General features: G+C 44.9%; 1 protein-coding gene and 1 long non-coding RNA gene across 4 annotated transcripts in view; one reads left to right on the top strand and one right to left on the bottom strand.

Annotated features, from left to right (window-relative positions):
* Nucleotides 1-296: 296 nt before the first annotated feature.
* On the bottom strand, nt 297-6,740 carry LOC128410997 (uncharacterized). Of its 2 annotated transcripts, XR_008329663.1 has the most exons (5): nt 6,226-6,740; nt 4,400-4,545; nt 3,696-4,133; nt 2,773-2,830; nt 297-2,180 (listed from the first exon to the last, which is right to left on the bottom strand). It is a non-coding gene; the product is annotated as an uncharacterized LOC128410997 (long non-coding RNA). The 2 variants fall into 2 exon arrangements; XR_008329662.1 differs by having other exon boundaries at nt 297-2,830.
* A 124-nt stretch (nt 6,741-6,864) lies between these two features.
* The window catches only part of CCDC167 (coiled-coil domain containing 167), a 35,559-nt gene continuing 20,714 nt past the window's right edge, over nt 6,865-21,709 (top strand). The window contains exons 1-2 of one of the 2 annotated variants that reach the window (XM_053382919.1): nt 6,884-6,980; nt 12,182-12,312. In XM_053382919.1, the coding sequence (XP_053238894.1) occupies nt 12,196-12,312 (117 nt within the window). In that variant the 5' untranslated portion in view covers nt 6,884-6,980; nt 12,182-12,195. Of the gene's footprint in view, nt 6,981-12,181; nt 12,313-21,709 lie in introns of both variants that reach the window. The other variant, XM_053382921.1, reaches the window with a different exon arrangement.

The raw sequence follows: 21,709 nt of genomic DNA, 5'->3' as shown, positions 1-21,709 counted from the left end.
CCAGATCCAAAGGGAATTTGAATGTGCAGACCATTTTGGTGTTACACTACATGTGGGTATAATTGTTCTTGTTTTTATTTTGATTATGTATTCTGCATTTTGATTACGTATTCTGTGTTTTTATATTGTGATTTTATCCTGTGAACTGTCCTGAGACCTGCGGGTATAGGGCAGTATACAAATTTTAATAATAATATTTTTTTATTTAAAAAAAAGCACCACCACAAAATAGTTTCTTAGCCCCCTTGGTTTTTTTTAAAAAGGGGGGGTACTCTGAGCATGTGTAATTTCACGTTTTAAGCTCACTTAAATCACAGCATCACCATGACTCCAGAAATAAACGAAAATAAAGTTTGCTTCCGCTGGCCTGATGTTAAACACATTCACTTTGGGTTGGGCCCAATTTTAATAGGAGATCCACTAAAAATGATAAGACATGACTAACTTAGGACCATTAATTTTGACAGGTGTGTACTCTTGAGTACAACTCTTAGAAATTAGACCATTTTATATTAGTAAAAGGCAATATGTATTTAAAGTAAAAAAATAAAAAATAAACTTCTATAACAATGTACATGCCTGACCAGCTGATCCCTGAATAGAAATGAAGAAAGGATTCTACAGTGACCAGTGTCAGTCCTAGTAAGCCTCAGACAGACCCAAATGCTGGTGTCAGACCTGTTTGCTGCTGCCCTCATAAACTACTATTCTCTGGGTAGTCATTTGGAGGGCCTCCAGACTCTAAGGCCCAGGGTTTTGAGCCAAAGTTCCAACTCTATCAACACCACTGCAAAGACCAGGCGGAATATTGGCTTTGTAAAAAAAAACACATAAAGGGCAATAAAAACCATCCCATCACACATCCTTCTGCTCACCCCTCTTCTCACTCGGATTTATTTATACAGCTTCCACTACCTGTATTAAGACACCAGCCATTGGAAGGCTGTTGCCAACGCACAGAGGATATTTAGTCATTTTTCATGTCGTATATATATACATTTTTAAATACAGGATTTGCAGTCCTTGCGCACCACAAAATTGCAAGCTATTATTCAAGAATCAAGACAGAAAGAGGCAAGTATTCCCCAGCACCAAAACAGCAACAATCACCTCTATACCTCCACCACCTATTTATTTACTAGTGTGTCATGGAATGAACAGTAACTTGAATATCTTTGAAAAACACATTTCAACAACAGGAGCCATGTTATTCCCAGGCAAAGGGCAAAGGTTCCACTTTGGGGCTGACCTGGAAAGAATTGGGCTAGATGAACATAATGTTTGCTGACTCCTAAAGAGGCAGTGACAGAAACAACCAAATTAGACCATTAATCATTTCTACAGCTGTAGAAGCAGGTCCCTTTTAGAATTGTTGCAACACAGGAAGGAGTACAAGACAGTCCTGCTCTTCTCATTCCCACCCCATCCCAAGATAGGACACAATGGCTGCAATCCTATACACACATGAGTAAGTCCCACTGAACTTGGGGTTTACTTTTGAACATACATGTATAGGATTGCACTGTAAAGAGAGTGAGTGAGTGAGTGAGTGAGTGAGTGAGTGTGTGAATGTGTGTGTGTGTGTGTGTTTTACAAGGGATGGTAGGGGAGTTCTCCGTCACCCTTGAATCAATATGTACTTTTCTAAGGCAGAAATTTTGTTCTGCAGGATTGATGGATATTTCGTCCTATCGAAAGCCATGACAGATGGGCTGCATTCAAACCTCTATGCATTTTTAAATTGCATTTACACTCAGCTAAACAAACAAGAATAGTGTCTGAAGCAAAACTGTATTTCTTTTTATGCCCCTCTCTGCATACTATGCTTCAAAAACACCACTGGGAGCCTCAGCTGGGTTTTAGCTTTGAGCCTGCTGCGTTCCCCCAAAATGCATTTTCTTTTAGCCCAGCTTTTGCTAGATTGAGAAAATGCTACAGATTTTCCCATTATTTATTAACCAAAAACAAATCAGAAATGGGAAACCCTGGATCTGCTCCATGTAGTGAGTTCTCTACCACTATTCTGCAACATTTCAGCCCCATCTTATGCATGTTGCCAGAAGTCTTCCTGAATTTAATGGGATTTACTCCCAGGGACATCTGCACAGGACCACAGCCTCCAGCTGCTTTCAGACTGTAGAAACATCATACTTCAAATCATGAACTTGGTTCAGACAGACCTTAATCCCAGGCAAGGTTGCAAAGGTTCATGGAAGCAAAAATAACATGAAATGGCACACATAATGCAAGAAGAATACTGTGGCACCTAGCATTCATGTAGCAAGCATATTTCAAGTACACAGAGTGCATCATCCTAGCAGCACTTACAACAACCCTATAAGTCTTAGAGTATAAGGTAATATTATGATTTCCATGCTGCTTATAGGGAGATGAGGCCAAGAGAACAGCTGGCAGATCTAGGCCTACCTAGCAAATTCAAGGTTAAAGTGAGCTTTGAAGCAAAGACTACTTGGTTCACTGCTCATACCCTGAGACACTACACTTGTCACCACCACCACAGTCCACTATTGTCTGGCAACCCAAATTCAGGGGTTTTGGTTCAAGGACCTCCAGGTGCTGCTGACTTGAATAAAATTGGACTTAGTCATTCATTTATTTAGAGGTTTCTATACCGTTCTTCACAAAAAATGGTAATGGGGTGGTTTACAAAAAAAAAGAAAGATAATAAAACATACCGTAATACCTACTAAACAAAACAATTCTCATAAATTACACAAATAGCATAATTTAAAAGCAGTTCAAATAACTTACCGTAACCCATCTGCCACCAAAAGCCAGCAGGAAAAGGTGGGTTTATTATACCAGGTGTCTGAAAAAAATGCAAAGTTGGTGGGGAGGTCATTCCACAGACATGGAGCCAGCACAAAAAAAGGCTAGCCTCTAGTGAGCACATTTAACATGGGAATAACCAGGAGAGCTTCTTCCTCAAATCTTAATAAATGGGCAGGTTGGTAAGAGAAAATACATATGGGTTCAAAGCCCCACACATTGGAGGGTGTTCACATGAGCACTCTCTCACAATCAACGTTTACTTGAGCTCCTTTCTCACTAATGCTGAACAGAAGGTGGAAATCCTGCCCCCCCCCCATGCATTCACTGAACATCTGGTGGGATTCAATACGAACACGCCTTGTCCAACCTCTTAAATCTGGCCTCTGCCATGAATTCACTGGGTGGCTTTAGGAAAGCCACTCTTCCTCAGGCTCATCCCCCAATATGAAGATAACGTTACCCACCTAACAGGATTGTTATATGGATGGCGATGATACAATAGCCAGAACCAGCCCAATATTTTTTTTCTCCCCAGCCTCTATGATTGCACCTCCAGCCACCTAGGCTTAAAAAGTCTATGTGGGAACAAAGTTTCAAACATCATTCAATGCAAGTTTTTAAAGCTCTAACTAGAGAGTCCAAATGAGCAAAATGAAAAAATAAAAATACTCCTTACTTGCAAGAGAGTCTCCCAAAAGACAGAATTGCTGTGGAAAAGGAAGAGCCCCAGCAGTGCAGCCTGATGGGAAATGGAGCTCCTTGCTCTCAGTTCTAGAATATTCTTGAAACAACAGTACTGTAATAATTAAAAATACTCACATATTTATTTTAAGTATGCTCCTCTCTTCTTATGGATTTGAGTGACCCCCTATAATAACAACAAGAATGTAAGGGGGACTCACCCTTTGAAATAACTCGATAGGCCAGGCCTGTCCTGAATCCCTTTCCTGCAGCTCTTAGACAAAATGGCTTCCAAAGGCCACCATTCCTCCCCACCCATCTGCACACAAGAACTTGAAAGCATTGAACCTCCTTAAAGTAACAGGTCTAATTAAGCCATAGGGTTTACATAGGTACAGGTTTTGCTTAAAGCAGAACAGCAAGCCCTAAATGACAAGCCTAGAAGAGAAAGCGAGTTGCATTTAAACCTGAATTTGTTTCTCCCTAAATCCAAACAGAATTAAAAGGGTGGGTTGATAATTACGTTTATGGGCAGGGTGGAATTTGTGAGGGCTGGGGAAAATTTTCCCATATTTTATATGTTTAAAAAAATGTCCTGCTTTGGTAGGAGAGAATACATTTGGTGCTGTGGCTCACTGTTGCTTGTTCAGTGCAGAAATCTATAGAGGGGAACAGAAACAGAACAAAAAGAGAGACTAAGGTTCAAATAAGATGTGACATTAAATGCATTGTTCCATTTCACATGCAGGTTTTTAAAAATGCAAACAGCTGCAGTAGCGGTGGTAGGAATTATAATGATTGGGACTGCAGCAGGCATAGCGTTTTCCTGCTAGCCTTTGAGGAAAATTCCTCTTCTGAAGGCAGTGATGGCTTTAGGGAGTAAAAGGCATCAATAGGGAATTCCCTCTTGTTGCAAATACTACACCTTTAGAAGAGGGCTTTTCCTCAGGACCACAGCAGAGGACAAAGAGGTTAACTTCCTAATTCTTGCCTGCTGCAATGCTAAACATCTTCAGTTTCCTCTGATACGGTTTTGCATTTTTGAAGTGAACTCCTGAGTCCTGCCAAGCCCTAGGGGAAGAAAAGGAGAGTAAAGGGGAGGCAAAGAGACCCTGCAAGGTGGAGAAACGGAGAAGAGGCAGGTGGGGTAACATACGGGGTAGAGAGATCTGTGATGCTGTAGAGATGAGAAAAGAGTACTATGGATGAACAGAGAAATGGAGTCAGAAATACAGAGAAAGGAAAAAGAACATTTTTTAAAAGGAGGTGTAGAGAGACCTATGAACTGGGGAAAGAGTAAAAGGGAGTAACAGATGAAGAGCACACAGAACTGTGGCTACAGAGAGGGAGAAAATAAAGGAATGAAGGAGGCTGACAGAAATGTTGGTGTAGAGAAAAATTCAGTTAACAGAAAATGGACTAAAAAAAACCCCTGAGCACTTAGTTGAAAATGTGACACTGTCCCAGTAGTGATATAGCACTGTGGTCCTTTTGAATTAATAAACAGGTAAAAGTGGCCCTCAAAGTGATTTGTGCATCCTTCTTTTAAGTGTTGTTAATAAGAACTACATTTCAGTATCATCCTTCCTTGTTAAATTTCAAGCCACTTATCAATTCACTTTGCCTAAACACCTCTTCATTTTCTGTACCCTAAGCAGTATTGTTGCCTTCATCTTCCTTTCAGGTTGCTTTGCCACCCTCCGCTATAACGCAGATGACTATGTTCCGCCCAAGAACACAAAATGGTTGTATTTCAGTAGCAGCTTGTGTTGTTTTGGATAGATTTCACAGCCTTACCCAAAGGTGCCTCCTTGTCTAGTTTAATTATAAGACTCATAATTTTGGGTGTTTTCTAGCTGCCTGAAATTATAAGAAATATGCTATAAGTTGGTGGGGAGTTTGGTTTTCTTGTAAAAAAATACTCTGTTGAGAACTCTGCTTTCCTTGCATTTGGGGTGGGAAAGATGCATGCTGTGCATACTAAAGGCTCAGAAGCAAAAAAAGATGATGAAGAAGCTGCTAAAACCAGAGTTTTAATGCAGTCTTGTGAGCTTGTGCTTTTAGAACATCTGGAGTTTTAGTCATTAGCATTTTTTATTATTTGCTCCATTCACCTTGCTGCAATTATTGTTAAGGAACCTACTATTATTGGCAGTTCAGCAACCACTTCAGTTATGGGTCTTGCTAAAAGTGGTATCCATCTTGATGATTAATAATTGGAACACTACATGATGTCAACCATCTCTCTCCATATCTATGCTACTATTCTCCAACTACATGATTAAAAATAATGGATTGATGAAGTTAGCTGTCTTAATTGGCTTCTTGCTGGATCTAGGGATTAAAGAGGTCTGGCACCCACAAACTCATAACACTATGATTTTCCCCAAAGAATTCTGGGAACTGTAGTATGTTTAGGGTACTGGGAATGGTAAATATGTGAGAAAACTACACTTCCCATATTTTTTTGGGAGAAGTAATGTGCTTTAAACGTGTGTTGATTGCATTTTAAATATATGGTGTGGATCTGCCCCACTAGGGACCATAAAAGCATCCCTCAACACCTCACAAAAAACCTTGTGCACAAGGATGTGCATGTTTTTAAATGGATACAGCACAACCACATCCTCAAAATATTTTGCATTTTTCCATTCTGACAGAATTTTTTAAAAACCTGGATTCAGCACCTTATGGTGCTGGGGAAAAAACCCAACAAGTTGTGGTGCAAAACTTTATATTCGAGACTCAAACCCTCATGATGTGTATCATACACGGGAAGCAGATTGTGGTAGTTTTAGTATGCATATCCTTCCAATCACATTCCACTTCTGAAAAGTTCCTTTATTGATGATACTATAGGACATTAACTGTGCTGTCCAGTTAAAGATGAGCCCAACACCATATTTAGCAACACATTATAGATGCTATAATTTTTGTGTGAAGGCGTGAGCCTGTTAAAAGATGAAAATCATTCTCGTTTCATGAGATAAAAGGAATGCCGGGGGACGTAGGCAGTGGTGATATAAATCCATCCATGCCATGCTCTCCCTCCCCCAGTAGTGAATTCGTCTTATTCGGAGGTATTTAACTGCGGCAGCATCTATCAGTCGTCGAAACGCAACGCTGCGTAACATCTCCAAGCCCTACCCCTAACTTTTTACTCGGTGGCTCTTCTGCCACCCAGAAACCTTAGACACAGAAAGCCTCTCCTTAAGCCACGTCTCCCGCTAAACCAGAATTGCTTTGCCCTTCTCAAACATGGCGGCGTGCACGTGCGCGATGGAAAGCGGAGAGAAAGGACCGGAATACCCGGGGCAAAGATGGCTGAGGAGGCTACTCGAATCCCCGCCCCCTTGCTTGAGCGAAGGTCTACGTGACCATCCCGCGCCTGTCTCAGGAGGGAGGCGGAGGAGGAGGAAAGCTGTGCGCATGTGCAGCCCACCTGTGCAACGTGGAGGGGGAAAATGCCTAAGAAGCAGCGAGAGCGCGTGGGCGTAGCTCAGGAGGTGAGGAGAGCGGCACGTTGCCCGGGCAACCAGGAGGAGAAGGGGGCTTTTTTGGGGGGGGAAGCACCTTACTGAGGGCGTGGCAAGGATCCGTGAAAGATGGCAGAGGGGATGGGCGTGAATGGGGCGGGGCAGCGGGAGCGGGTTTTACAAATGGGTCAGCCTTGGGAGAGGGGAGATGCATATAGGATGGGAAGAGAAATTGGTGCTAGAATGGGGAGCGGTAGTGGCTAAGCGTGTTGCACTAACCTACCTCGTGGGGTTGTTGTGAGGATAAAATGGAAGAGGAGCAGGCACACTGCCTTAAGGTCCTTGGATGTGTAGTCCCTAAGTAAGGAGTGGAGAGGGATGTCTGCAGGAAATAATTGTGGATATATTAATTGCGTTGAATAGTTGACCAAAGCACGCCTCTTCAACCAACCACACTGTTGTAAGCGCCTGTGAGCATGCCTAGCTCAGTGGTCAAGCTCTATGTTGCGACTTAAAGCTGAAGAGACAACATCGAATTGTAATAAGTAAGCAAATAAGCAACGGACACAGATGGGTGTCTGTGGCAAACGCCTCTTTTAACTACAGTGGTACCTCGGGTTAAGTACTTAATTCGTTCCGGAGGTCCGTACTTAACCTAAAACTGTTCTTAACCTGAAGCACCACTTTAGCTAATGGGGCCTCCTGCTGCCGCCATGCTGCCAGAACACGATTTCTGTTCTTATCCTGAAGCAAAGTTCTTAACCTGAAGCCCTATTTCTGGCTTAGTGGAGTGTGTAACCTGAAGCGTATATAACCCAAGGTACCACTGTATGCTGTTGTACATTAGGTGTTGTATCTCTTATTCTTAGGACCTGATGCATATCAGGTAGGGTGACCAGCTGCAAGAAAGGGCAGAGCTCTTGCATCTTTGAATAGTTGTGTAAAAGGGGAGAAAGGAATTGGTGTAAGCTTGTCATGTCATGTCTTAGCCTTAGCTTGCCTTACAGGGTTATTGTGATGATCAAATGCCACAATGGAACTTCTAGGCACCATTTTTTACCTGCAGTTGAAATTATTTATTCATTTATTTATTTTCTTTAAGATTAAATCTCAAGGTGGTTTACAACACATCAAAACATCAAGTAAAACAATCCAGAATAAAATGAATTCAAGCTTCAAGGAAAATATTCAGATCCTTCTCTAGGTGACATTTTGCTTTCCCCAGTTGCCACCCTGGCATCCAGAGATCTCCACATAGTCACAACGCACCTGACACCTGGCTAATTCTAACACTGGTTGGTATGGCTAGAGCTTGAAAAGGTGTAGTGAGAATGTGGCAGGCAGAAAGTTAATTGGTACGGCCTTTACAGCCTATTATACTAATTAGCATCCTAAAGTGGTTACTTGTTACACTTTTATGTTGCCCTTCTGTAGAAGCCCAGGGTGATGTACATGGTTTTCTCACACCCTCGGCCATTTTATCCACATAAGAACTCTGTGAAGTAGGCTCAGCCAAGATCACACAATGAGCTTCCTTTTTAAATGAGGATTTGAAACCAGGTCTTCCCAGTCCCAGGCTGACAGTCTAATCACTGTACCACAGTGTCTCAAGTGCAGGATCTTTAACACTTCTGCACCTTATTTATTCCTCAGCATAGCACTTCATGCACCTGATGCAGTCCACATAAAATCTTAGCCTTTGCTGTTTTAGCTGCAATTAATTTGGCTTCTGTTTTCTGGTTTTGGAACCTTAGTTCTAACATGCTGGAACTTTAATTCTGAATTACTGGCAAAAGAGGAGAATAATTTATTTTATAAACTCTTTCCCTCCCTCACCTGTTAGTGGGAGAAGAATGAAGCAGAAACCTATAACTATCCTAGCTCGCTATCAGTGTCCTTGTATAAAATTCACCTTCTTTGGGAAAGGTGGTGGTATTAGTTAGATGGTGCAACTGGAAGACAGATCCCTAGCTTTTTCTAGCTGGCTTGGTACAATCTCTGAGGGTGTTTGCCATGCTAGCTGCCGTTCATATCTGCTCCGCCTTTGCAGTTGGCCTTGGAGGTGTTATGTCTTCACTTCTTACACATCCTTCCTATTCTGCTGTTTAGTCCCTTGGCTTTCAGTTCAATGTGCTTTCTGTGTAGTGAAATAATTTGGAGAGAATAATGTGGAAAGTACTGCATATGACTGAGCCAAGGGTGGAGGAGAAATATTGAAATTTCCTAACATTTGTTGTGAAGTGCCATGGTCAATATCTGAATCAATGCTTGGGTGACAAGGCACCTTGGACTTTTCCCCAGTGTTACTAGGCATCACTGTTTCCCCCCGCCGCCGCCCACCCCCTCCAACTCCAGCCTAAGAAGCCAGGATGAGAAATAACTTTTAGAATTTGTTGGTTCTGCCCTTTCAGTGTTTCCATCCCATCCCTTCCTCCCTTTTGCATACCATACTCTCTCCAGAGTTGTTCACTGCTGTTGTTTCCCCATGTTGCAGAGTCTTCAACTCTGTCTCTGCAGTTATTTAGAGCTTATTAAAACTCCCCCTGTTCAGAGGCAATGATGTGTTGATTTAATCAAAAGTATCTGCTGATCTGAGCAGTGCAACAAAACGGCAAATGGGAAATCCTGGGATATAGGACCTCAAGCTCCACTAAGCTTAAGTGGCTCAGGCTGTTCTGCTGTACCTTCAGTGGCAAACACTTTCCTCCTTTGCATGGAAATCTGCCAGAGGGCCCTGCTGTGAGCTGAATTGCTTCCTTCTTCAATGCATATTCTGCTTGTATCACCCAGAAACAATGGTTAAAATCTGAGTTTAATTCTAGTGTCAATGAGCACAAACTGGCTGGTAGAGTGGACTCTATATAATAAACAATTTATTACATATCAAATACTGTTTGAAATACGGGCTCCTAATTGTTGCTCTGTGTAACCGCACAGAGCATGAATAGCCAAATCCCACTGAGTAGTCAGACACATAAACATGATAATGGTTCATGTCCACTATCATCTAACATGTGGCAGTATATACACAGAAGCCCCCAGTGGCACAATGGGCCACTGTGTCTGGCTGTGGGCAGGATTCCTGCATTGTAGGGGGTTGGACTAGATGACCCTTGGTATCCCTTCCCACTCTATAATTCTATGGTATCTTAAATATCACAGTAATCCTTACAATCATCACCTCCACCAACCGTGCGCACTTGGTAGGTTGATTGCTCTTGAGGTCAAGTGTCTATAAAAAATAAGATAAATTATTTCTACAAAGTTGGGGAACCCTCTGCATATGCAGAAGAATATAAGTTTGTAAATTAATGAAAATCTAACAACAGCCTGTTCAGGACCTGTGAGCTTCCGATATGTACAAAATGTTGAGATGTCAGTTTGGAGGGTGGGGGAAAAGGGAGTATTAGCCTGCTGAAGCCCCCCAAAGCTGCTAATACACATATCCCCTTGGGGGGGGGCAAGGAACTCAAGAGGGTTGTGGTGATGCTGCTGTAGACATTCCTGGAGGAAACGGATTATCTTGACCCATTTCAATCTGGGTTCAGACCCTGATTTGGAACTGAATCTGCCTTGGTCGCCCTGGTGCCCTCTATTGGGAGAGGGACCCTGTTGCCCTTACTAGAGCTCTCATTGGCTTTTGGTACCATGGTATCCTCTTGAAATGGGTATTGGAGGCACTGTTCTGCATCTCATTCTCTTGGCATCTTTTATATTTCTAGTGCTCTGAGAAAGAGAGGAAAACCTTTCTCTGTCCATTTTCTGCACACCAGGATAAGAGGTATACACAGAAAGGTAATATGGCGTTTCCCCCCCCCCCAGCAACAATTTATTCATATAGGTATTCTCAGATAATTTAGAATAGCAGCATTCACCTGCTGTTTGAGGGCTTTAGCTCACTCTTTTAACACCAATAGATGGTGCATGTTTGCATTGACCCAAAAAATCTAGATTGCACTAATGTTTAGAGTTAACCTTTTCGTAACAGTTTAGGATTCGGCGGAGACACTGTGCCTCAAACTTGCAGATTAAAGGTGCTTTGGGGTTAAAAATTACTGTGTTCTTAAAAGGCAGTCAAACAAAAATAAGTCTGTTGAAATAGGAAGTGACAGCATCATAAGCGAGTACTTAAAAATTAACGTGTATGGCCAGCCAAGAGCACCAGCCAGCAGGATTTTGAGGCTGCCGCATGTGGGCCATGTAAGCATTGTGACCAAAAATACATTATTGTATTAAGATTCACTAACAGGAACAGAGTGTGTAGTACTTTTCTGCTCTAGTTGGCTCTGGCTAGGGCTTCCTTGAAGACAGCACTCATTTCTGGGCAGATTGTTTCAATAAGAACAGACAACTGGAAGGTGGAGGGGGGATTCAGTACTTGAAACAGGACTCTTCTTCCTCCTTCTCCACTTGTCTTGGGGCAAAGACTTACCTTATTGTACTCTGGAGAGCACCATATTGCATACATTATCCCAGGTCTTTAGCTCTCAGTAGTATTAGAATGGTAAATTGTTCGTTCTTCCTCCAGCCTTTGACTCCCTTTGCCCTCGCAACGTGTCAGTCCTGTCAAGAGACTGGTGATTGGTTGAGGTACGTTGGCATTATTCTTTGCGATCCAATGGCTCTCTTAATCGCCTTGATAGATGTTTACAGTAATGAAAATTCTACAAATTCCCAAGACAGCATGTTCCACTATCCTCAGCTGTGTTTTCAGTAGATCATTTTTCCTTCCCTATTTAAGGCACCAGGCTAATTTAAATCTAGGCTGCTGAGAAAAAAGAACAATGGAGTAGCGCTGACAAGTGTTGCGGCCAGATTTTCAAATACTTCTTGGAATTTTGCAGGTGGCTCTTTCAGTCCGGCACATCTCTCATCCCAGTAGCAGAAACAAAAGCTATTTTTATGAGGCAGCATGGTAGAATAGGAAAAGGATGTCTTACTCAGGGAGACAAAGGCTATGTACACACCATATATTTAAAGCACATCTCCCCTCCCCACTCCAAAAGAGAATCCTGGGAACCATAGTCTATCCTTCAGTTCCCAGCTGAGGGATATGTGCTTCAAAGTATGGTGTCTCCATAATTAAATGAACTGCCCAAGCAGCTAGCCCTGATGGTCTCCTTATCAATACAGTGGAACCTTGGTTCTCAAACGGCTTAGTTGACAAACAAATCACAACACGAACGCCACAAACCCGGAAGTAAATGCTTTGGTTTGCAAACTTTTTTCAGAAGCCGAATGTCCGATGCAGCTGTCGGCTATTGTTTCCGGGGTGTCTGTGCCAATCGGAAGCCGTGCCTTGGTTTTTGAACTTTTCGGAAGTCGAACGGACTTCTGGAACGGATTACGTTCAAGAACCAAGGTACCACCATACTGAAATGTGCCCTGGAGATGGAGAAATCAAAAGTGTGCCCATTTTGGATGCTGTTTTCTGGCACTTATCTTTAGCCTCCTGTTATAATTCTTGAATCATAGAATCATAGAATCATAGAGTTGGAAGAGACCACAAGGGCCATCGAGTCCAACCCCCTGCCAAGCAGGAAACACCATCAGAGCACTCCTGACATATGGTTGTCAAGCCTCTGCCTAAAGACCTCCAAAGAAGGAGACTCCACCACACTCCTTGGCAGCAAATTCCACTGTCGAACAGCTCTTACTGTCAGGAAGTTCTTCCTAATGTTTAGGTGGAATCTTCTTTCTTGTAGTTTGGATCCATTGCTCCGTGTCCGCTTCTCTGGAGCAGCAGAAAACAACCTTTCTCCCTCCTCTATGTGACATCCTTTTATATATTTGAACATGGCTATCATATCACCCCTTAACCTCCTCTTCTCCAGGCTAAACATGCCCAGCTCCCTTAGCCGTTCCTCATAAGGCATTGTTTCCAGGCCTTTGACCATTTTGGTTGCCCTCCTCTGGACACGTTCCAGTTTGTCAGTGTCCTTCTTGAACTGTGGTGCCCAGAACTGGACACAGTACTCCAGGTGAGGTCTGACCAGAGCAGAATACAGTGGCACTATTACTTCCCTTGATCTAGATGCTATACTCCTATTGATGCAGCCCAGAATTGCATTGGCTTTTTTAGCTGCCGCGTCACACTGTTGGCTCATGTCAAGTTTGTGGTCAACCAAGACTCCTAGATCCTTTTCACATGTAGTGCTCTCAAGCCAGGTGTCACCCATCTTGTATTTGTGCCTCTCATTTTTTTTGCCCAAGTGCAATACTTTACATTTCTCCCTGTTAAAATTCATCTTGTTTGTTTTGGCCCAGTTCTCTAATCTGTCAAGGTCGTTTTGAAGTGTGATCCTGTCCTCTGGGGTGTTAGCCACCCCTCCCAGTTTGGTGTCATCTGCAAATTTGATCAGGATGCCCTTGAGTCCATCATCCAAGTCGTTGATAAAGATGTTGAATAAGACCGGGCCCAAGACAGAACCCTGTGGCACCCCACTAGTCACTCTTCTCCAGGATGAAGAGGAACCATTGATGAGCACCCTTTGGGTTCGGTCAGTCAGCCAGTTACAAATCCACTGAGTGGTAGCATAGTCAAGACCGCATTTTACCAGCTTCTTTACAAGAATATCATGGGGCACCTTGTCAAATGCCTTGCTGAAATCAAGGTAGGCTACATCCACTGCGTTCCCTTCATCTACCAGGCTTGTAATTCTGTCAAAAAACGAGATCAGGTTAGTCTGACATGACTTATTTTTCAGAAATCCATGCTGACTATTGGTGATCACAGCTTTCCTTTCTAGGTGCTCACAGACTGTTTGCTTAATGATCTGCTCCAGAATCTTCCCTGGTATTGATGTCAGACTGACTGGGCGGTAATTATTTGGGTCCTCTCTTTTCCCCTTTTTGAAAATAGGGACAACATTTGCCCTCCTCCAGTCTGCCGGGACTTCGCCTGTTCTCCAGGAATTCTCAAAGATGACTGCCAGTGGTTCTGAAATCACATCTGCCAGCTCTTTTAATACTCTTGGATGCAGTTCATCTGGCCCTGGAGACTTGAATACATCTAGACTAGCCAAGTATTCTTGTACTATCTCCTTAGTTATTCTGGGCTGTGTTTCCTCTGCTGAATCATTTGCTCCAAATTCTTCAGGTCGGGCATTGTTTTCTTTATCGGAGAAGACTGAGGCAAAGAAGGCATTGAGGAGTTCAGCCCTTTCTGTGTCCCCTGTTTGCATTTCACCATCTTCTCCTCTGAGTGACCCCACTGTTTCTTTGTTCTTCCTTTTGCTACGAACATACCCATAAAAGCCTTTTTTGTTGCTTTTAACCTCTCTAGCAAGCCTGAGTTCATTCTGTGCTTTAGCTTTTCTGACTTTGTGTCTACACGTGCTGGCTGTTTGTTTGAATTCCTCTTTGGTGGTTTCCCCCCTTTTCCATTTTTTGTACACATCCTTTTTTAATCTTAACTCAGTTAAAAGTTCTTTAGATAGCCACCCTGGCTTCTTTAGGCACCTTCCATGTTTCCGTCTCATTGGTATTGCCTGAAGTTGTGCTTTTACTATCTCCCTCTTAACAAACTCCCAGCCATCATGAACTCCCTTTCCTTTTAGTATTACTGTCCATGGGATCTCACCAAGCACTTCCCTAAGTTTTATGAAGTCGGCTTTCTTAAAGTCGAGAAATTGAGTCCTAGTATGCTTGGCTGCTCCTTTCCGCTGTATAGTAAACTTCAGAAGAGCATGATCACTCGCGCCTAATGATCCTTCCACTTCTACCCCACTAACCAGGTCATCAACATTGGTTAGGACCAGATCTAAAATGGCTGTTCCTCTTGTTGCTTCTCCCACTTTCTGGACAATTAAGTTGTCTGCAAGGCCAGTGAGGAATCTGTTTGACCTCATGCTCTTGGCTGAGTTTGACATCCAACAAATATCCGGGTAATTGAAGTCCCCCATTACTACTATCTCCCTTCCTTTTGCATGCTTGGCCATCTGTTCCAGGAAGGCATCATCTATGTCCTCCGTTTGGCTTGGGGATCTATAGTAAACTCCCACAATGAGGTCACTGTTATTCTTCTCTCCCTTAATTTTGACCCAAATGCTCTCACTTTGGCTTTGAGGTTCTAAATCTTGGATCTCTTCACAGGTATACACATCCCTGACATATAACGCCACTCCTCCTCCTTTCTTGTCTGGTCTGTTTCTCTGAAATAGATTGTATCCCTCCATTATTACATTCCAATCGTGGGACTTATCCCACCAGGTTTCAGTGATTCCTATTATGTCATATTTAGTTTGCTGTACCAAGAGCTCAAGCTCATCTTGTTTATTTCCCATACTTTGCGCATTAGTGTACAGACATTGAAGTCCATTAATCATTCCCCCGTGTCTCTTATTTAAGGATTTTTTCCTCCCACCACTAGGTCTGCGTGCTGTTTGCTCCATTCGGTCTGTGACATTTGGATGATCATCTTCATCAATTGATAGACTCCTACCTTCAGGAGCACTGTCTCCCTCCCCCACATTAGTCAGTTTAAAGCCCTCCTGATGAGGTTTCTGAGATTTTTTGCAAAAACATTCCTCCCAACCGTTGTGAGGTGCAGCCCATCGCTTGCCAGAAGTCCATCTTCAAGAAACTGCATTCCGTGATCTAAGAATCCAAACCGTTCCTGTTTACACCATTTGCGAAGCCAGTTGTTCACTTCCACTATTTTTCCCTCTCTCCCTGGGCCACGTCGTTCAACTGGGAGGACAGATGAGATGACAATTTGTGCATTTAATTGCTTCAATTTCCTGCCCAGAGCCTCGTAATCTCTTTTGATCTTCTGGAGGCTATTGCTTGCAGTGTCATTGGTTCCCACATGAACCAAGAGGAAGGGGTATTTGTCAGTGGGTTTTATGATTCCTTGCAGTCGTTCAGTTACATCTTGGATCTTAGCCCCGGGGAGACAGCACACTTCCCGAGACATCTTGTCAGGCCCACAGATCACTGCTTCTGTTCCCCTCAGTAGGGAATCCCCTATCACCACTACACGCCTCCTCTTAGGTCTGGTCGGGGTTCTTCCGTGAGCTGTCCGTTCCAAGGTCGCCTGCACATTCCCTGAGGACTGCCTTTGCTGCTCGTCTTCATATACCTGATCGACTGTAATGAGGGAGAGATCCTCAAATGGAGTCTGCTCTTCGTCTTCCATGCTAGGGGAAAGGACCTCAAAGCGTATTTCTAAACAATCAGAGCGAACCCTGGGCCTCCTACTTCTTTGAGTCACGTTTCTCCATATATCTGGCTCCTGTGTTGGTGAACTAGCCTCCTTCTCAGGGGAGTCCCCTGTCTCCTCCTTGGTGGAGACGGTGTGCTCTGTTGCTTCCAAGAAGAGCTCCAGCTCTCTAATTCTTTGGAGCGTAGCTACACGTTCCTCCAGTTGCTGAACTTTGTCTTTTAAGAGGGCAATCAACATGCAATTGCTGCAGGTAAAGCTGCCTGCAACCTTTGGCAAGATGGCAAACATTGCGCAGGAACCACAGGCGACTGCAGCTGTTCCCTCACCCTCCATCTTGAGAAGGTGCAGTTGGGGGTGACTACAGCGGTCCTCCATCATAAAAAGCGTGAAGACAGACAAATAAATCCCCCCAAATAAACCTATATCTCCCCCAACAAACGTTTGAGACTAGCTCCCCTAAATCTAAAAGATGGATCAAACTGCGCGCGCCGCTAGGCGCGCGCTGCTGCCCTACAAGCTCTGACAAGCTCCTCCCACAGCTAATCACCTACCTCAACAGAAGCCCTGCCCCCTCTGACCTTTGCACAGAGAAAGCAGCTAATCAGCCACAAGAAACTCACACAAGAAAACCCTTTTTGTTCCTTCTTCAGCTGCTGCCCTACAAGCTCTGACAAGCTCCTCCCACAGCTAATCACCTACCTCAACAGAAGCCCTGCCCCCTCTGACCTTTGCACAGAGAAAGCAGCTAATCAGCCACAAGAAACTCACACAAGAAAACCCTTTTTGTTCCTTCTTCAGCTGCTGCCCTACAAGCTCTGACAAGCTCCTCCCACAGCTAATCACCTACCTCAACAGAAGCCCTGCCCCCTCTGACCTTTGCACAGAGAAAGCAGCTAATCAGCCACAAGAAACTCACACAAGAAAACCCTTTTTGTTCCTTCTTCAGCTGCTGCCCTACAAGCTCTGACAAGCTCCTCCCACAGCTAATCACCTACCTCAACAGAAGCCCTGCCCCCTCTGACCTTTGCACAGAGAAAGCAGCTAATCAGCCACAAGAAACTCACACAAGAAAACCCTTTTTGTTCCTTCTTCAGCTGCTGCCCTACAAGCTCTGACAAGCTCCTCCCACAGCTAATCACCTACCTCAACAGAAGCCCTGCCCCCTCTGACCTTTGCACAGAGAAAGCAGCTAATCAGCCACAAGAAACTCACACAAGAAAACCCTTTTTGTTCCTTCTTCAGCTGCTGCCCTACAAGCTCTGACAAGCTCCTCCCACAGCTAATCACCTACCTCAACAGAAGCCCTGCCCCCTCTGACCTTTGCACAGAGAAAGCAGCTAATCAGCCACAAGAAACTCACACAAGAAAACCCTTTTTGTTCCTTCTTCAGCTGCTGCCCTACAAGCTCTGACAAGCTCCTCCCACAGCTAATCACCTACCTCAACAGAAGCCCTGCCCCCTCTGACCTTTGCACAGAGAAAGCAGCTAATCAGCCACAAGAAACTCACACAAGAAAACCCTTTTTGTTCCTTCTTCAGCTGCTGCCCTACAAGCTCTGACAAGCTCCTCCCACAGCTAATCACCTACCTCAACAGAAGCCCTGCCCCCTCTGACCTTTGCACAGAGAAAGCAGCTAATCAGCCACAAGAAACTCACACAAGAAAACCCTTTTTGTTCCTTCTTCAGCTGCTGCCCTACAAGCTCTGACAAGCTCCTCCCACAGCTAATCACCTACCTCAACAGAAGCCCTGCCCCCTCTGACCTTTGCACAGAGAAAGCAGCTAATCAGCCACAAGAAACTCACACAAGAAAACCCTTTTTGTTCCTTCTTCAGCTGCTGCCCTACAAGCTCTGACAAGCTCCTCCCACAGCTAATCACCTACCTCAACAGAAGCCCTGCCCCCTCTGACCTTTGCACAGAGAAAGCAGCTAATCAGCCACAAGAAACTCACACAAGAAAACCCTTTTTGTTCCTTCTTCAGCTGCTGCCCTACAAGCTCTGACAAGCTCCTCCCACAGCTAATCACCTACCTCAACAGAAGCCCTGCCCCCTCTGACCTTTGCACAGAGAAAGCAGCTAATCAGCCACAAGAAACTCACACAAGAAAACCCTTTTTGTTCCTTCTTCAGCTGCTGCCCTACAAGCTCTGACAAGCTCCTCCCACAGCTAATCACCTACCTCAACAGAAGCCCTGCCCCCTCTGACCTTTGCACAGAGAAAGCAGCTAATCAGCCACAAGAAACTCACACAAGAAAACCCTTTTTGTTCCTTCTTCAGCTGCTGCCCTACAAGCTCTGACAAGCTCCTCCCACAGCTAATCACCTACCTCAACAGAAGCCCTGCCCCCTCTGACCTTTGCACAGAGAAAGCAGCTAATCAGCCACAAGAAACTCACACAAGAAAACCCTTTTTGTTCCTTCTTCAGCTGCTGCCCTACAAGCTCTGACAAGCTCCTCCCACAGCTAATCACCTACCTCAACAGAAGCCCTGCCCCCTCTGACCTTTGCACAGAGAAAGCAGCTAATCAGCCACAAGAAACTCACACAAGAAAACCCTTTTTGTTCCTTCTTCAGCTGCTGCCCTACAAGCTCTGACAAGCTCCTCCCACAGCTAATCACCTACCTCAACAGAAGCCCTGCCCCCTCTGACCTTTGCACAGAGAAAGCAGCTAATCAGCCACAAGAAACTCACACAAGAAAACCCTTTTTGTTCCTTCTTCAGCTGCTGCCCTACAAGCTCTGACAAGCTCCTCCCACAGCTAATCACCTACCTCAACAGAAGCCCTGCCCCCTCTGACCTTTGCACAGAGAAAGCAGCTAATCAGCCACAAGAAACTCACACAAGAAAACCCTTTTTGTTCCTTCTTCAGCTGCTGCCCTACAAGCTCTGACAAGCTCCTCCCACAGCTAATCACCTACCTCAACAGAAGCCCTGCCCCCTCTGACCTTTGCACAGAGAAAGCAGCTAATCAGCCACAAGAAACTCACACAAGAAAACCCTTTTTGTTCCTTCTTCAGCTGCTGCCCTACAAGCTCTGACAAGCTCCTCCCACAGCTAATCACCTACCTCAACAGAAGCCCTGCCCCCTCTGACCTTTGCACAGAGAAAGCAGCTAATCAGCCACAAGAAACTCACACAAGAAAACCCTTTTTGTTCCTTCTTCAGCTGCTGCCCTACAAGCTCTGACAAGCTCCTCCCACAGCTAATCACCTACCTCAACAGAAGCCCTGCCCCCTCTGACCTTTGCACAGAGAAAGCAGCTAATCAGCCACAAGAAACTCACACAAGAAAACCCTTTTTGTTCCTTCTTCAGCTGCTGCCCTACAAGCTCTGACAAGCTCCTCCCACAGCTAATCACCTACCTCAACAGAAGCCCTGCCCCCTCTGACCTTTGCACAGAGAAAGCAGCTAATCAGCCACAAGAAACTCACACAAGAAAACCCTTTTTGTTCCTTCTTCAGCTGCTGCCCTACAAGCTCTGACAAGCTCCTCCCACAGCTAATCACCTACCTCAACAGAAGCCCTGCCCCCTCTGACCTTTGCACAGAGAAAGCAGCTAATCAGCCACAAGAAACTCACACAAGAAAACCCTTTTTGTTCCTTCTTCAGCTGCTGCCCTACAAGCTCTGACAAGCTCCTCCCACAGCTAATCACCTACCTCAACAGAAGCCCTGCCCCCTCTGACCTTTGCACAGAGAAAGCAGCTAATCAGCCACAAGAAACTCACACAAGAAAACCCTTTTTGTTCCTTCTTCAGCTGCTGCCCTACAAGCTCTGACAAGCTCCTCCCACAGCTAATCACCTACCTCAACAGAAGCCCTGCCCCCTCTGACCTTTGCACAGAGAAAGCAGCTAATCAGCCACAAGAAACTCACACAAGAAAACCCTTTTTGTTCCTTCTTCAGCTGCTGCCCTACAAGCTCTGACAAGCTCCTCCCACAGCTAATCACCTACCTCAACAGAAGCCCTGCCCCCTCTGACCTTTGCACAGAGAAAGCAGCTAATCAGCCACAAGAAACTCACACAAGAAAACCCTTTTTGTTCCTTCTTCAGCTGCTGCCCTACAAGCTCTGACAAGCTCCTCCCACAGCTAATCACCTACCTCAACAGAAGCCCTGCCCCCTCTGACCTTTGCACAGAGAAAGCAGCTAATCAGCCACAAGAAACTCACACAAGAAAACCCTTTTTGTTCCTTCTTCAGCTGCTGCCCTACAAGCTCTGACAAGCTCCTCCCACAGCTAATCACCTACCTCAACAGAAGCCCTGCCCCCTCTGACCTTTGCACAGAGAAAGCAGCTAATCAGCCACAAGAAACTCACACAAGAAAACCCTTTTTGTTCCTTCTTCAGCTGCTGCCCTACAAGCTCTGACAAGCTCCTCCCACAGCTAATCACCTACCTCAACAGAAGCCCTGCCCCCTCTGACCTTTGCACAGAGAAAGCAGCTAATCAGCCACAAGAAACTCACACAAGAAAACCCTTTTTGTTCCTTCTTCAGCTGCTGCCCTACAAGCTCTGACAAGCTCCTCCCACAGCTAATCACCTACCTCAACAGAAGCCCTGCCCCCTCTGACCTTTGCACAGAGAAAGCAGCTAATCAGCCACAAGAAACTCACACAAGAAAACCCTTTTTGTTCCTTCTTCAGCTGCTGCCCTACAAGCTCTGACAAGCTCCTCCCACAGCTAATCACCTACCTCAACAGAAGCCCTGCCCCCTCTGACCTTTGCACAGAGAAAGCAGCTAATCAGCCACAAGAAACTCACACAAGAAAACCCTTTTTGTTCCTTCTTCAGCTGCTGCCCTACAAGCTCTGACAAGCTCCTCCCACAGCTAATCACCTACCTCAACAGAAGCCCTGCCCCCTCTGACCTTTGCACAGAGAAAGCAGCTAATCAGCCACAAGAAACTCACACAAGAAAACCCTTTTTGTTCCTTCTTCAGCTGCTGCCCTACAAGCTCTGACAAGCTCCTCCCACAGCTAATCACCTACCTCAACAGAAGCCCTGCCCCCTCTGACCTTTGCACAGAGAAAGCAGCTAATCAGCCACAAGAAACTCACACAAGAAAACCCTTTTTGTTCCTTCTTCAGCTGCTGCCCTACAAGCTCTGACAAGCTCCTCCCACAGCTAATCACCTACCTCAACAGAAGCCCTGCCCCCTCTGACCTTTGCACAGAGAAAGCAGCTAATCAGCCACAAGAAACTCACACAAGAAAACCCTTTTTGTTCCTTCTTCAGCTGCTGCCCTACAAGCTCTGACAAGCTCCTCCCACAGCTAATCACCTACCTCAACAGAAGCCCTGCCCCCTCTGACCTTTGCACAGAGAAAGCAGCTAATCAGCCACAAGAAACTCACACAAGAAAACCCTTTTTGTTCCTTCTTCAGCTGCTGCCCTACAAGCTCTGACAAGCTCCTCCCACAGCTAATCACCTACCTCAACAGAAGCCCTGCCCCCTCTGACCTTTGCACAGAGAAAGCAGCTAATCAGCCACAAGAAACTCACACAAGAAAACCCTTTTTGTTCCTTCTTCAGCTGCTGCCCTACAAGCTCTGACAAGCTCCTCCCACAGCTAATCACCTACCTCAACAGAA

Source organism: Podarcis raffonei, chromosome 3 (assembly GCF_027172205.1).
Source record: "Podarcis raffonei isolate rPodRaf1 chromosome 3, rPodRaf1.pri, whole genome shotgun sequence".
Lineage (NCBI taxonomy): Eukaryota > Metazoa > Chordata > Lepidosauria > Squamata > Lacertidae > Podarcis > Podarcis raffonei.
This window is presented reverse-complemented; position numbering and strand designations above follow the sequence as displayed.